The sequence below is a fragment of the Nicotiana tabacum genome, chromosome 14, assembly GCF_000715075.1.
Source record: "Nicotiana tabacum cultivar K326 chromosome 14, ASM71507v2, whole genome shotgun sequence".
NCBI classification, from domain to species: Eukaryota; Viridiplantae; Streptophyta; class Magnoliopsida; order Solanales; family Solanaceae; genus Nicotiana; species Nicotiana tabacum.
The window spans coordinates 25,731,025-25,748,434 of NC_134093.1; the positions used below are offsets into that span (position 1 = coordinate 25,731,025).

At 37.6% G+C, this 17,410-nt stretch overlaps 1 protein-coding gene and 1 pseudogene across 1 annotated transcript; both read right to left on the reverse strand.

The window, feature by feature from the left end:
• Positions 1-10,025: 10,025 nt before the first annotated feature.
• LOC107806730 (phylloplanin-like) lies at positions 10,026-10,826 on the reverse strand. Its single transcript, XM_016630958.1, has 2 exons — positions 10,664-10,826; positions 10,026-10,324 (listed from the first exon to the last, which is right to left on the reverse strand). The coding sequence occupies exons 1-2, from the start codon at positions 10,824-10,826 to the stop codon at positions 10,026-10,028; spliced, it is 462 nt and encodes a 153-aa protein (XP_016486444.1).
• A 5,035-nt stretch (positions 10,827-15,861) lies between these two features.
• On the reverse strand, positions 15,862-16,640 carry LOC107806739 (phylloplanin-like; annotated as a pseudogene).
• Between the last annotated feature and the right edge of the window lie 770 nt (positions 16,641-17,410).

Consider the following 17,410-nt stretch of genomic DNA (forward strand, 5'->3'; position numbering starts at 1 on the left):
ATGTTCCCCCTCCATTTCCATCAAGTCAGGACTTGAGGAGTACGGTGCATTTGTTGAAATAGTTGGTAGTTACCCAGCAACATGCTAGGGCTTCAGCTTGTGCAGGATCTTCTAAGGGGTCTGGGAGTGAGGATAGTTCAGAGGGAGGACCCGCAGGATTTCATAGATCAATTTCATAGGATCTTTCGGGTTATGCATGCCATGGAGAAAGAGGCAGTTGAGCTAGCAGCTTTTCGACTCCGAGATATAGCCATCCTTTGGTACGAGGGATGGGAAAGGTCCAGGGGACGTGATGCACCTTCAGCTGTTTGGGAGAATTTTTCAGATACCTTCCTTGACGAGTACTTACTACGGGAGATCTGACATGCTTGAGTCGCTCAGTTTCTAGCCCTCAAGTAGGGCAGTATGAGTGTTCGAGAGTATAGTCTCTGTTTTTACTCATTGGCCAGATATGCACCACCCATAATTTCTACTATGTGGGACAGGATTCATAGGTTTGGCACAAGAGTTGACCGAGGCATGTGCCACCTACATTGTAGGATAGTATGGATATCTCCCGTATTCAGGCATTCACCCGAAATATAGAAAGGGGTAGGCATCGGCAAAAAGGTACAGAGAGGACTGAGTAAGGGCAAGGTAAGAGGATAAGATTTGTCTCAGGGTACTTATAAGACCCAGTACTTCGAACGGCCACCTAGGCCTCTGCCACCTTAGTTACAAGGTTACATATATGACCTCTATACTCAGTCAGGACCAGGTGGGAGCTCACGAGCACCGGTTTTGCAGCGAGAGTGAGATTCACGGTAGACATGGTCATTTCCGCCACAGTGTGATAGTTATGGTCTTCACCAGATATTGTGACAGGTATATTGACCATTTGCTCTCACGAAGCTTATGCCTTGATAGACCCAGGATCTACTTTATCGTATATTACTCCATTTGTCGTGGGAAAGTTTGGTATAGTGCCAGAAATACTAAGTAATCCTTTTGCTGTATCAACACCAGTCGGAGAACCGATTATTGCTAGACGGGTTTACCGTGCTTGTACAGTGACAGTTTGTAGTCGTCGGACCTCAGCCGACCTAGTTGAGCTAGAGATGATAGATTTTAATGTTATCATGGGCATCGACTGGTTGGCAGCTTCCTAAGCTATAGTTGATTGTCGAGCAAAGGTAGACAGATTTCATTTTCCGGGTGAGCTAGTCCATGAATGGGTAGGTAATACAACGACACCCAAATATAGGTTTATTTGCTATCTGAAGGCGAGGAAAATGATTGCAAAAGGGTGCATTTATCATATTGTGCGAGTTAGAGATGCAGATGTTGAGATATCTACACTTCAGTCTATTCCAGTAGTCAAAGAGCATGCAGATGTGTTTCTAGATGAGCTTTCAAGTATTCCTCTAGAGCGAGAGATTGATTTTAGCATCAATTTGCTTCTGGGAACTTAACCAATATCAATCCTTCCTTATCGAATGGCACCTGCTGAATTGAATGAGTTAAAGGAGTAGTTAAAAGATTTGCTGGAGAAAGGTTTCATCAGGCCCAGTACCCTAACCTTAGGGTCCACCAGTACTATTTTTGCGGAAGAACGATGGCTCGCTGAGGATGTGTATCGATTATAGGCAGCTCAATAGGGTAACTATTAAGAATAAGATAATTGCGTATGGTTCAAGGCAGTTGAGGAAGCACGAGAGGTATTATCTGATCCATGACCTCGAGGTCATTGAAGATAGGTCTAGGTACTATTGATGTTCATGATAGTATTAATTGATGATATTCTAGTTTATTCACGCTCACGTGCAGACCACCTGCGAGCGGTAATCCAAAGACTCTATGATCGTAAGTTATATTCTATGTTTTCTAAATGTGAGTTCTGGTTGAAGTCTGTAGCATTCTTGGGACATATTGTATCCGATGAAGGTATAAAGGTAGGCACTCATAAGATTGAGGCCGTGAAATACTGGCCTAGACCTACCACTCCGACAGAGGTCCGTAGCTTTCTAGGCATAGTAGGATACTACCGGAGGTTCGTAGTGGGTTTTTCTTCCCTTTCGGCACCATTGACGAAGCTGACTCGGAAAGAAGCTAAGTTTCATTGGATAAAGGCTTGCGAATGGAGATTTCAAGAGCTTAGGAATAAGTTGACCTCAGCGCCACTTCTAACACTTCTAGAGTGTCTAGAGGGTTATACCGTGTAATGTGATGCCTCGGGTGTAGGGTTAGGATGTGTCCTAATGCAATATGAGAAGGTAATTGCGTATGGATCAAGGCAGTTGAGGAACCACGAGAGGTATTATCCGACACATGACCTCAAGGTCATTTCAGAGAGGTCTAGGGACTCAAGTGAATCACAACACAACTTTTCAACCACAGACTGATGGACAAGCCGAGTGCACAATTCATATGCTCGAGGATATGTTATGAGCATGTGTGTTGTATTTTAAAAGAAGTTGGGATGAAAATCTACCTCTTATCAATTTTCTAAAATTTTGATAGAGCGACTCAGCCGTAATCTGGGTCAAACTAGTCAGACCTCGTAAATGAAACATTTTGCGGCTGAATCGGTCACAATTTGTTTTTTTATTTTTACGACCAAAACAGTTAGAAAAATCACCAAAATATATTTTGAGGTATTTTATGCCAAAGTTTTGGACAAATATGGTCGAAGTATCTAGCGTAAAATTGTTTTGAAATTAGAATTTTTTTCAGTCGAAAAATAGACGCTTTTTAGTAGTGAGATATGTTCACCAACAGAAGCAAATAAATTTCATAATGAACTTATTAGCCCTTATCAAGTTAGTTTCCTTATAAGGGTTAGTGATGATGCAATTGACATCCAATAAATTATCTCTGAAGTCATGAATATGAAAGTTGTCACTACTAAGATTACCTTGAAAATTGATTTGAAGAATGTAATGAACCGACCGGTTATTTTGCATTCTAGATCCATGTTCCCTAATTATAACTCCCTGTATGTGTTTCTACTATTTTATGACTTGCGGGGACGGTTTGTTCGAATTGGGATGGGTTTGGGTGAAAATCAGAATACTTGACTCCTTAATAATGGCTTAGAATGGTTAATTTTGACTTGAGTCAACATTTTGAGTAAACGAACCCAAAATCAGGATTTAATGGTCCCAATAGGTTCGTATAATAATTTTGGACTTGGGCGTGTGTTCTGATCGGGTTTCGGATCACCCGAAAGCATTTTTGCGCTTAATATTGAAATTCGCTAATTAATGGTTTTCAAGTTCTTTAAATTTGGTGTCATTTTCTGCAGTTTAAGTATGATTCAGTGCGTTCAGAGTATGTTGGAAGAACTTGAAGTTCATAAGTTGATTCGATTTAGTTTGGGGTAGGACTCTTAGTTTGGATGTTGTTTTACGCGATCCGAGGGTTCGGACGAGGGTTTAGGGTAGGACTCTTAGTTCTCCTACCAGCAACATGCATATCAATCCCACCTTATCGTACCGTATGCGTTTCATCCCCCAATTCTTATTCCACCGCATGCATATCAATATCACAATATATCACAAATCGCACCTCAAGTACTCAATATCACAACTTGCCAAAGAAGTCAAAAATAATAGTATTTCCACAATAAATAGCACATGACTACCACAATATGTACAAGAGTCTCAAAATAACAACCGAAAGTGAATGACTCACAAGAATAGTATTTCAACAAATTTACCACTTTGCCTCAATGTGAATCACGACCTTTACAACTCAATACTAAATTCAACAATAAGATATTCCATGAAATAACAATTTCAAATAAGGAACTCAATGGTTAAATAATGAATAAGGAAAATAGAGAACAATAACTTGAACTAAACATGCAAAGACAATTAGCAAGTAAGGGTAAGACAAGTATTAGCGATGTCAAGTAAAGCATGTGAAGATAGACTAATGATGATGAGTATAACATATTATGGCAACTCAATTAAAAACATGAAAGGAATCTACATATCTAAACCCGGTCAATTACCACATTTACACAGTGTACTGTGATGACCCAAAAGGTCATCTTATGTTTTAGAACTCGAATCTGCGCTCTTAAGCCTTAAAAAATCATTTTTACCCTCCACGATTTGCGTGCGTAGTCCGGACAGGTTTCTGAAAAGCTTTTATGTTGAAAACCAATGCAAATAATAATTTTTTCCTTAAAAGTTGATTTTAATTGACTTCGGTCAATATTTTTGGTAAACGAGCCCGGATCTGTGCTTTAACGGTCCCGGTAGGTCTGTATCGAATTATGGGACTTGGGCGTATGCCCGGAATTAAATTCGGAGGTCCCTAGCTTGAGTTATGAATTATTGATAAAAATTAAAAGTTTAGAAATTATTTGTTTTTAAGAATTGATTGATATTTGGCGTTGTTAGTATCGGGTCCGTATTTTAGTTTCGAAGCCCGGTACAGGTTCATTATCATATTTAAGACATGTCTGTGAAATATTTGGTGAGTAACGGAGTTGATTTGACGTGATTCGGACGTCCTGTTGAGGAAATAGAAATTTTAAAGTGTTCTTGAGATTTTCATTTGATTTGGTACTAAATTTAGAGTTCTAGGTGTTATTTTGGCGATTTGATTGCGCGAGCAGGTCTGTATAATATTTTTAGACTTGCGTGCATGTTTGGTTTGGAGCACCCGAGGGCTGGGGTACCATTCGAGCGATGCGCGAGTTGAGTTCAAACCTCAATAAGGCTGCTCGTGCACCAAATCTGGTGTTCCCATACGTGCGAGCCTTTGGTGGCAGGTGCGAGCTCGTAGGTGCGAGCGAAAGCCCCGAAGATGCGACCCAGGCCTAGACTTCATTTTTCCGTAGATGCAGACTTTTCTCCACAGGAGCGGGACCGCAGAAGCGGAACCCTGTCTGTAGGTGCGGCCCCAGTTGGCCCAGTCCTTCTTCGTAGAAGCGCATATTCCGTCCGCACATGCGGATGCGCAGGTGCGAAGGTCGCTGGGCAATGGGCATTTATTTCAGACTCCAACCATTTTTCTTCTTGTTTTCAAAAGGGTAGGAGGCCTAGGGCGATTTTTCAAAAACATTCTCTTCCCCAAATCATAGGTAAGTGTTCCTTGACTCGTTTCTTTCAATCTTTTACTTCATTTTACTAGAATTCAACCTAAAAATCTAGAGTTTCATGGTAGAATTAGGGGTTAGGGTAGAAACTAGGGATTTCGGAAATTTGGATATTTAGACCTCAATTTGAGGTCGGATTCCAAAACTAATTACATATTCGGGCTCGAGGGTGAATGGGTAAAAGGATTTTTGTCCGAGCGTCGGGATTTTGACCAAGCGGGCCTGGGGTCGATTTTTCGACTTTTTGGAGGGAAAATTGAGAAATTTAATTTATGCAATATAATTGATTCTTTTATTAATATTTGATATTATTGAGTCATTTTTGAATAGATACGGGTGGTTTGGAGGCGAATTCCAAAGAAAAAGCTGTGATTGAGAATTAAGTGGCCTTCGTAGCGAGGTAAATGTTGTGTCTAACCCTGACTTGAGGGAATTAGGAACCTTAGATTATTTGCTAAGTTAAATTCATGTGAGCGGCGTGTATGTGAGGTGACGAGTACCTATACCCCGCCAATTTACCTGTTTTTCCATTTTTGTCTATTTTTTTCTGATATTGTCTCATTACTATGCCAAATTGTTACGTGTTATACTAGTGTTGTTCAAATTATCGTTCTTATCATGTTTACGGAATTTTCTTGTGATAATTGAGTTTTTATTTCAAAGTTGAGATTGATATTATGGAACCAAATGTTGAAGTAAGGTTTGTACTTATTATTCTATCTCCCGTATATTATTTATGCATTGCATTATGGTAAGGGAGAGTGTTAATGTACGAAGGGTGATGGCGTGCCATATTGTGAGTGTTAATGCACGAAGGGTGATGCCGTGCCATATTGTGAGTATTAATGCACGAAGGGTGATGTCGTGCCATATTGTGAGTGTTAATATACGAAGGGTGATGTCGTGTCATATTGTGAGTGTTAATGCACGAAGGGTTCTTCATTCCTGTTAGTTCTATATCTTGTATTCCCCTCAGTATGTCTCCCCTCCCGACATTTGCTATTTAGTTCTTCATTCCTGTTATTTGCGCATACATTGTTAAATTATACAAGTTGATCGTAGGTTCCTTGCCTTAGCCTCGTCACTACTTCGTCGAGGTTAGGCTCGACACTTACCAGTACATGAGGTCGGTTGTACTGATGCTGCAATCTGCACTTTCTGTGCAGATTTTGATACCGGCTCAGGTTGATATTCGGTATTGGTCCGCTGTCCGGAGACTCAAGGTAGATCTGTCGGTATTCACAGACCTTGAAGTCCCCGTCTATCTTTTTATTTTCTACTATTTTCTTTCATTCAGACAGTTGTATTTCTTTCAGACTATTACTTGTAGTAAATTCTAGAATGCTCGTGAATTATGACTCTAGATCTGGGTAGTAGTAATTAATACAGTTTTATTAAATTCCGCACATATTATTTTCATTTGAGTTAATTATTGTTATTTACTGAATCGAAATAAGGAAATTGTTTAATAATTCTCTAATGTTGGCTTGCTGGCAAGTGAAATGTTAGGCGCCATCACGGTCCCGTCGATAGGAAATTTTGGATCGTGACATGTACGTACTCTTCACCTTGCGTACACAGCTTCCATATATCACAATATCACAAAACAACACCAATTCTAAGGTTTAATTCTCCCACACAACGTTAGGCAAGACACCTACCTCAAAACACGCTAACTCAATCCACTAGTAAGCTTTTCCTGTGAATATCCAACTTGGAACGGGTGGAATCTAGCCAAAACAACTTCATAATATAAGTACAAACTATATGAAGCTATTCCAAACAATAAAGTTGCAATCTTTAAAGAGAAACAAAATGTAAGCGATTAACAAGCTCAGCAAACTTCGCGATCGCACCCTTACCTTCGTGAACGCGAAGAGAAAAATACCAGTAGTCGCTGATGACTCTACGCGATCGCTAGAGAACCTTCGCGAACGCATATAAGAAAACCAGAACAGAAAACCAACAGCTTCAACAATTCAATCAAGTCCAAAAATGATCCAACTTCAATCGGACTCACACTCGGGACACTCAGAACCCGTCTGAATATACCAACAAGTTCCATAACACATAACGGACCTACTCGAGGCAAAAAATCACATCAAACAACATCGATTCTATGAATCGCAACACAATTCAATCTTATTGAAACTATGAACATCCGACTTCGAAAACTAACGTCGAATCATACCAAAACAAGTACGATTGACTTCAAATTTTGCACACAAGTCATAAATTATATGACGGACCTATTACAACTTCGGGAATTGGAATTCGACCCTGATATCAATAAAGTCAACTCCTGGTTAAACTTCTCAACCTTCCAAACCTTCAACTTTCTAAATTTTGCTAATTTAAGTTGAAACGACTTACGGACCTCCTAATCAATATCCGGACATGCTCCTAAGTCCAAAATCACCATACAAAGCTATTGGAATCGTCAAAACTCCATTTTGGAGTCATTTACACAAAAATCAAACTACGGTGAATTTCTTGAACTTAACTTCCAACTTTGGGACTATATGTCCCTTTTCAATTCGAAACTCACCCGAAACCAAAACCAACTACCCCAAAAGTCACATAACAACAATACAACATATAGGAGTCAATAAATAGGAAATCGGGGCTAAAATACTCAACACAACTGGCTGGGTCATTACACAAGGTATGCCTACTCGGCGTCCCCAAGCCTCAGAGTCACCTTCCCTTATCCTTAATTACTGTGTATTTTCTTTCAAATAGTGATGTAGTATATTATAGTTTCACTCTCTAGAGATTATGACTAAGTTCCACCGGTCTTGGGGAGTGTATTTTTATGGATTCTGATTTTGGAAGTTTATATCAGATATTCAGCTTTGTTTTTTGTATTTTGTTAATTATTTATGCCAAGTGTTCATTAACTGTTAGGCTTAGCTAGTCGTATAGACTAGGTTCCATCACGACATCATACAGAGGGAAACTAGGGTCGTGACAATGTGTGGGCGAGCACCGTGGTAATTATGATTGGGTTGATTCTGTAATACTGTGTAGTTATCTAGTCTTGTTTCTAACTGTGTAATTCCTACGTGTTAGAGTAATTGAGTTGTGAATCATATTAGAAATCATGTTTAGTCTACGTGCTTATTCTGTTGGGATCCACTAAGGTTATTTCTATTGTTGAGTTACTTACTTAAGTTGCAATTATGTACTCAGTCATATTCATTCATTTGCATAACATATCTCAGTACCTGTTATCATTCACGATTACATCATGTTATCATTGTTTGGGTTGAGTGGTATGAGATATATGAGACCGTGAGACTGGAGATATTGATGACTCAGTTTGGGCGTGAGAGCTGTGTTGTATGTGATATTGTGGATCGGGTTGCATACCGTAACATGCCATATTGGCTTTATATTTATTATTATTATTATTATTATGGATCGGCCTACACACCGCAGCAGACTTCATTGGATTATTTATTATTATTAGATTTGGTTGCACGCCTCAGCAGGCCATATTGACTTTATATTAGCTCTTGGGTAAGATTTGCCCTTCCAGAGTGTGACATACCAGCAGTTAGCATAGGTATCGTACAATGCTGAGTGATTATGTGTGATGAGTACGAGTTTGAGATAGACATATTAATTAGTGTAAGTACCTGGGATTATCACTATGATGCATTGCATTTGACATGCATATTTGACATGTAGGCATAGAGATGTAACATTTCTCATACTAGTTGTACTTGGCATATTTTATCAGTGCTGAGCTTAAATTGTTAAACTTGAAAGCATGCCTAAATTTTTGTACTATGTACAAGTTGAATAAGGAACTTCTCTGAGTTATTAGTGTCATTATCTTGTTAAATTAATGTTGTCGTCATTTTTATTTGGACTGTATCTTTTTGAGCTCGTCAGTGCTTTCAGCCCAAAATTAGTCATGTTATTTATTGAGTATACCGGGTCGGTTGTACTCATACTACACTCCACACTTCGAGTGGTGATAGTACCTGTTCGGAGACCTCGAGGTAGCTATGATGACATCCACAAACCTTGACTCTCCTTTATTGCATTTTATTTCAGTACTATTCTATTTTCTCAGATAGTTATACTAGAGTTTTAGACTATGTTGACATTAGTAGCTCATGTGCTCAGTGACACTAGGATTTTTGGATTATTGTAATTGAGTTGCAGTTGTTTTTATCAGTTATTTATAAGACTTTTCACTATTAGACCTATTAAATCATGTTTTTAATTTAAAATACGTAGTTATTATGCATTTTTCATCTTTCATAGTAATGTGATAGGCGCCATCCCGACAGGTTGGGATTTGGGTCGTGAGATAAACTTTCATTTTCCCTTCCCTAGAGATAATATTGATAGAACTAATAATATATATCTTCTTTCTCATTAATCCCATCAAGCATGATACCCTTATTTAGGGTATTATACCTTGTTAGATACTTTATTGGGTCCCATCATTATATAACTTTGAATATGATATTATTTTTGTCTTATTCGTTATGTTTATTAGTATTTATTATCTTATCGTTTGATCGACATTATCATCTTACAGTATCTTCCTTAATTTTATCTTATCCCGCTTTTATTATATTCTCTTTTTATGTCCCTTCATTCTTATTTCATATGTCCTTATTATGTAGAGCCGTTAGGTCGAACCTCATTCTAGAGTCATTGTCGCATGTATAAAATAAAAAATAAGAAGGGGTAATAAACAAGACAAAGCTATAAAAAAAATTAAAACACACACAATACTATTAGATGGCTCCAATATAAGACTTGCGAATATTATTTGCACTTTATTCACTAGTAGAAATAACCTTCCTTATCCATGCAGTAAGCAGCTGGCCAAGAAGGTTAACTAGCTAATGCATAGTAGTAGTAGTAGTAGTAGTAGTAGTACAAATTAAGCACTAGCAGGCTAGCTCATTCACTATAAAATGAGATTAAGATTAAGTAAAAAACTAGTAGGACCTAAACTGACACTAATAACACTGTCGACACTGCCAATACCAATATTTAGAAGGTTCAAGGATGACGCTAAAAGCCCAACAGATGGTAAGCTCGCATTACATGTTGAGAGTGGATTTGCAACTACTAAATTGCAGTTGGACAATAGCAATGGCAAAGTATTTACACGAGGATCCACCACCAATGAAAATACTCCTGATCCATTTGTTATTGTACTAGATACCACATTTCTTGATCCACACCGCAATTGCACTGATACATCTGCAAAGTTAAATGATATTAATATTATTTATGCAATTAGATCAACTTTTCATTTTACCTAACATGTTGAAAATAAAATAAATTATGTAAATAAAAATATATTATCTCACACTTTTTAGACTTTTAGATAAAATGATCATATAGTTCAACATGCAGAACGTCATATGATGGGGCCATATGCATCTTATGACTATGAGTGTGGAATTCATTCGACTCAAGTTACTCTATATTTATACCATCCTCACCCATTGTTATGAAAGGAATAATAGATGCAGTGTTATTTCTCTTAGACTTCAAATCAAGAAATCTGCCTAAATTTTAACAAAATAACAAACTTACTAGGAAAAACTTGGGGGGTGAGTCCATTGATGACATCTAAAGTGTCGTTAACGCTGCAAAATAACACCCCACTTATACGTATTGAAATAAGTTGGGCAACTGCAACGGGGGTTGCGATTAATGCTGCCAAAAGTAAAATCAAGAAATTTTTTGATGGAGCCATGGCAGTTATTTTTATATGTGATAGTTATTGCTGTAAGAAATTGGGTTGCCCAATTACGGTGTGTGCATGACCAATTTATAGTATATCATTGTCACGACCCAAAATCTAACTAGTCGTAATGGCACCTAACCCAACTCGCTAGGTATGTCAATTAATATATATCCAATTTCAATAACAGTTTATTAAACTATAAATAAAAGAAAATATTTGAATCTTATACATTTCCAAGGACTGATAGTACAAATCATGAGCTTCTAAGATTAGAATTTACAAAGCTAGTATGAAATAAATACATCATCTGTTTGAAAGGTACATAAATTAATTTTTAATAATCTAAGGCTACCATGAACAAGAAGCAGCTAAAACCGGAACGCAGGTACATCTTCAAATCCATCTCCCATCCAACACAGCAACATCATCAACCAACATCTACATGCAAGGTGCAAAAGTGTAGTATGAGTACGACCGACCCCATGTACTCAATAAGCAACAAACCTAACCTTAGGTTAAAAGTAGTGACGAGCTGGAACAAAGGTCGGATCCAACACCAGTAGCGAACAACAATTCATAACAATGTAAAGCAAGTAATAAGAGAAATTACTCGAAGATAAAATGCACAGCTTATTCATAGTTCCATTAAATAGTTCCGCTTTTTAAATATATCAATGAAAACCCAAGTCTGTTATCGGATATTTGCTAAAGTGTAAGTAAGTTTGAAAACTGTAATTTTTCCCAAAAATCCTTTTAATAGTAAATAAGATGTTTCATTTTCTTTCCAGATAGTAAGTGTAAAATGCATTCCTATACCCATATGTCAATATGTGTGAGAGGTCATGAATGACATGATATCGTATAGCAGGAGTAAAAATACGTCTATATGCTTATATGTCAAGTGTGCATTCCAAATGCAATACAACACAGTGATAAAACCATATGTATACTCTCAGAGTATCAATTCACTCAATCCTCCCTGTCACTCAGTCCTCACAGCTACTCAGTCCTCACAGTCACTCAATTCTCATAATCACTCGGCACTCGGCACTCAACACTTGCACTCATTGGGGGTGTGTACAGACTCTGTAAGGGCTCCTTCAGCCAAAGTTCTATAACTGCACGGACAACTCATGTGCTGCACGGACAACTCACGTGCCGCACGGACAACTCACGTGCTATAGTATCAAAATCCTCACAATCAGGCCCTCGACCTCACTCAGTCATCAATCTCGTCAGTCTCTTGGGCTCTCAATGTCATGAAGAATTAACCAAAAAATAATGATGTGATGTATCAATAAATGGTAACAGAGACTGAGATATGATATGCATATGAGTGCGTATGACTGAGTATGTAATGCAACGAAAGCAGATAGCTCAACAGCAGAAATGACCTTAGTAGGTCCCAACAGGATAAGCATGTAGCCGAGACATGGTTTCTAACAAGGATCACGGCTCAATAGCTCGAGTATGTAGATATTTCATGGTTACAGGTAAGAACAAGTAACTACACAATACTATAGAAATAACAGAGTCACCAACCCACACGCCGGTCAACTAGCATGTGTGTTACCTCAACATTAATCATATAACACGTAATTTGGGAATTCATACCCTCAACACCATGTTTAAATGTGTTACTTACCTCTAACAAGCCAATTTCAATACCGAACAAGCCAAGCGATGCTCCAAAAATGTCATCTCGCATGTACCGGCCACCTAACGGCCCAAAACTAGCCAAATGCAACTCAAATACTTCAAATAATGCCAAAGGAAACAAACCCAATCGATAAAAGTCGAATCATTAATCAAAGACCAAATATCGACCAAAAAGTCCAACCCGGGCTCATGCCTTGGAACCCCAAAAAATTCACAAACTCCGATAACTCATTCAATTACGAGTCCAACCATACTCGTTTTACTCAAATCCAACTCCAAATCGATGTTCAAAACTCAAAAGTTCACATTATGAAACCTTAGGCAAAATCCCCAATCTCTCTACTTTTGGAATCCTCAATCAAATGCTGAAAATGAAGATAAATTCGTGATATAAAATAAAAAATGAGTAAAGAACACTTACCCCAGTCCACACGGTGAAAATTGCTTCAAGAATCGCATCAATCCGAGCTCCACAACTCCAAAAATGTAAAAATGGATGAAACCCTCGAAATAAAGTACTTTATAATATGCCGAGGCATCCATCTTACGTGAACGCGAGAAAACCATCATGTTCGCAATGACCAAAAATATAATGCCACCAAAATACTCTACGCCTTCGCCGCACAAGCCTCGCGAACATGATACACACAGGAGACAGAGCTACACGAACGCGGTTCCAACTACGTGAATGCGATGAAGAAAGGCCTCCACCTACAACTCCCACATCATTCAGCGATCGCGATGAAGAAATGCGACACTAGACGCTAGAATACACCAGCAATGAAAACATGAAGAAAAATAGCCCGAAATCAATCCGAAACATGCCGAGCCCCTCGGGACCACGTACGAACATCCCAACAAGTTCCATAATATAATATGAACCTACTCGAGGCCTCAAAACATACATAACAATATCGTAACGATGAATCGCACCTCAATTCAAACTTGATGAACTTTTCAACTTCCATAACTCATGCCGAAACATAGCAAATCAACCCATAATGAACTAAAATTTTGCACACAAGTCCCAAATGACATAACGAAAAGTCCACTCCAGGTCAAACTTTCCAAAAATCCAACTTTCACCATGTCAAGTCAAATTCAACTACAGACCTCCAAATCACAATCCGTACCCTACGTCCAAAATCACCCAAGGGAGCTAATGGAACTATCAAAACTCCAATCCGAGGTCGAATACTAAAAAGTCAAACTTGGTCAACTCTTCCAATTTAATACTTTCTAGTTGAGAATCATTCTTCGAAATCAATTTCAAATAACCTAAAAGCCAAAACCGACGATTCACATAACTCATAATACATCATACGGAGCTACACATGCCTGTAAACTCCCGAGAAAAGTCAAAATTCTCAAAACGACTGGCTGGGTCGTAACATCCTCCCCCACTTAAACATACGTTCGTCCTCGAACGTGTCCAGAGTCATTCCAAAGCTGCCAAACCGCTGTGTAACCTTACCACGCACATACAAGGGGGCGATCCCAAGTCACCCTATCCCATATAGGTCTGATTACATAACATAACATAAATTTCTTAATTCAACCTAGCCCATGAGCCTTAGAATCCAATTTCCAACATCCGGAATATTCTATAAGATAAAAATCTCGCATCTACACAATGTATAAGTCTGAACAACTTGTATCAAGCCATATCCATAACCCAAGATGTAATCACATGATGCACCACACCACTCGCATACTCGTAGCAAAATTTCCGATCATAGTAGATGCTCAAAACAACCCAATACCGGCAATAAACCTCATATCAAACAAAACCTCATTTTAAAGCCTTCGTACAGTGTTGACGATGAAAGAAACATGTAGAACTCATAACCATTCATAAGATCAATACGTCACGGAGCCCCTTCTCTTTCGGCAATAACTATAGCAATTTCTAAGGCGACATCTGATACTATCCTACCAAATATACCTCAATCAAATATGATGGCACCCATCCAAGATTTGACGACCTCATCTTATCAAATACCAGCTACTCTATTGACATGCTACACCAATACTACCCAGAGCCACAAACCATGCAATCCGTGCACCAATATGCAACAATAATAATGTACTCAAGTATGGAAAAATGACTCAAACGAGAGGACCGTCTTGCAAGTTCAACAACTACCGCCACAATGCAATGCTAAAAACCCATAATGCACTGTAGAACCATAACATACGAATCTAACACAAAGGATCATATCTGAACATGACTCCGCTGCAATGCGTGACCCCATTCAAATACTGGTCCTTATGAAACACTCTCTGTGTTATTAGTGTCATTATCTTCTTATATTAGTGTTGTCATCATTTTTATTCAGACTGTATCTTTCTGAGCTCGTCACTGCTTTCAGCCCAAAGTTAGTCATGTTACTTATTGAGTATATCGGGTCGGTTGTACTCATATTACACTCTACACTTCGAGTGGTGATAGTACCTGTTCGGAGACCTTGAGGTAGCCGTGATGACGTCCGCAAACCGTGACTCTCCTTTATTGCATTTTATTTCAGTACTGTTCTATCTTCTCAGACATTTATACTAGAGTTTTAGACTATGTTGACATTAGTAGCTCATGTGCTCGGTGACACTAGGATTTTTGGATTATTGTAGTTGAGTTGCAATTATTTTTATCAGTTATTTATAAGACTTTTCACTATTAGATCTATTAAATCATGTTTTTAATTTAAAATGCATAGTTATTATGTGATTTTCGTCTTTCCTACTAATGTGATAGGCGTCATCATGATAGGTTGGGATTTGGGTCGTGAGATAAACTTTCATTTTTCCTTCCCTAGAGATTATATTGATAGAACTAATAATATATATCTTCTTTCTCATTAATCCCACCAAGCATGATACCCCTATTTGGGTTATTATACCTTATCAGATACTTTATTGGGTCCCATCATTATATAACTTTGAATACGATATTATTATTTTTTTATTCATTATTTTTATTAGTATTTATTATATTATCATTTGATTGGCATTATCATCTTACAGTATCTTCCTTAATTTTATCTTATCCCGCTTTTAGTATATTCTCTTTTTATGTCCCTTCATTCTTATTTCATATGTCCTTATTATGTAGAGCCGTTAGGTCAAAGCTCATTCTAGAGTCATTGCCGCATGTATGAAACAAAAAATAAGAAGGGGTAATAAACAAGACAAAGCTATAAAAAAAAATTGAAACACACGCAATACTATTAGATTGCTCTAATATAAGACTTGCGAATATTATTTGCACTTTATTCACTAGTAGAAACAACCGTCCTTATTCATGCAGTAAGCAGCTGGCCAAGAAGGTTAACTAGCTAATGCATAGTAGTAGTAGTACAAATTAAGCACTAGCAGGCTAGCTCATTCACTATAAAATGAGGTTAAGATTAAGTAAAAAATTAATAGGACCTAAACTGACACTAATAACACCGCCGACACTGCCAATACTGATGTTTAGAAGGTTAAAGGATGACACCAAAAGCCCAACAGATGGTAAGCTCGCATTGCATGTTGAGAGTGGATTTGCAACTACTAAATGGCAGTTGGACAATAGCAATGGCAAAGTATTTACACTAGGATCCACCACCAAAGAAAATACTCCCGATCCATTTGTTATTGTACTTGATACCACATTTCTTGATCCACACCGCAATTGCATTGATACATCTGCAAAGTTAAATGATATTAATATTATTTATGCAATTAGATCAAGTTTGCATTTTATCTAACATGTTGAAAATAAAATAAGTTATGTAAATAAAAATATATTATCTCACACTTTTTAGACTTTTAGATAAAATGATCATACAGTTCAACATGCAGAAACGTTTTATGATGGAGCCATATGCATCTTATGAATACGAGTGTAGAATTCATTCGACTTAAGTTACTCTATGTTTATACCATCCTCACCCATTGTTATGAAAGGAATAATAGATGCAGTGTTATTTCACTTAGACTTCAAATCAAGAAATCTGCCTAAATTTTAAGAAAGTTTACTTGTAGTTTTCTCTTGGATCATCTAACAGTGTATATGTACTCATATATCATAGGCTAATAATGTATTGAAATAAGTTGGGCAACTGCAACGGGGGTTGCGATTAATGCAGCCAAAAGAAAAATCAAGAATTTTTTTGATGGAGCCATGGCAGTTATTTTGATATGTGATAGTTATTGCTTTAAGAAATTGTGTTGCCCAATTACGGTGTGTCCATGACCAATTTATAGTATATCATTGTCACGACCCAAAATTTAACTAGTCGTAATGGCACTTAACCCAACTCGCTAGGTATGCCAATTAACATCTATCCAATTTCAATAAAATTTTATGAAACTATAAATAAAAGAAAATATCTGAATCTTATACATTTCCCAAGGACTGATAGTACAAATCATGAGTTTCTAAGATTAGAATTTACAAAGCTAGTTTGAAATAAATACATCATCTGTTCGAAAGGTACATAAATTGATTTTTACTAATATAAGGCTACCATGAACAAGAGGCAGCTACAACCGGAACGCAGGTACATCTTCAAATCCATCTCCTATCCAACACAGCAACATCATCAACCAACATCTACATGCAAGATGCAAAAGTGTAGTATGAGTACAATCGACCCCATGTACTCAATAAATAACAAACCTAACCTTAGGTTAAAAGTAGTGACGAGGTGGAACAAAGGTCGGGTCCAACACCAGTAGCGAACAACAATTCATAACACGTAAAGCAAGTAATAAGAGAAATTACTCGAAGATAAAATGCACAACTTATTCATAGTTCCGGAAAATAGTTCCGCTTTTCAAATATATCAATGAAAACCCAAGTCTTTTATCAAATATTTGCTAAAATGTAAGTTTGAAAACTGTAATTTTTCCCAAAAATTCTTTCAACAGTAAATAAGATGTTTCAATTTCTT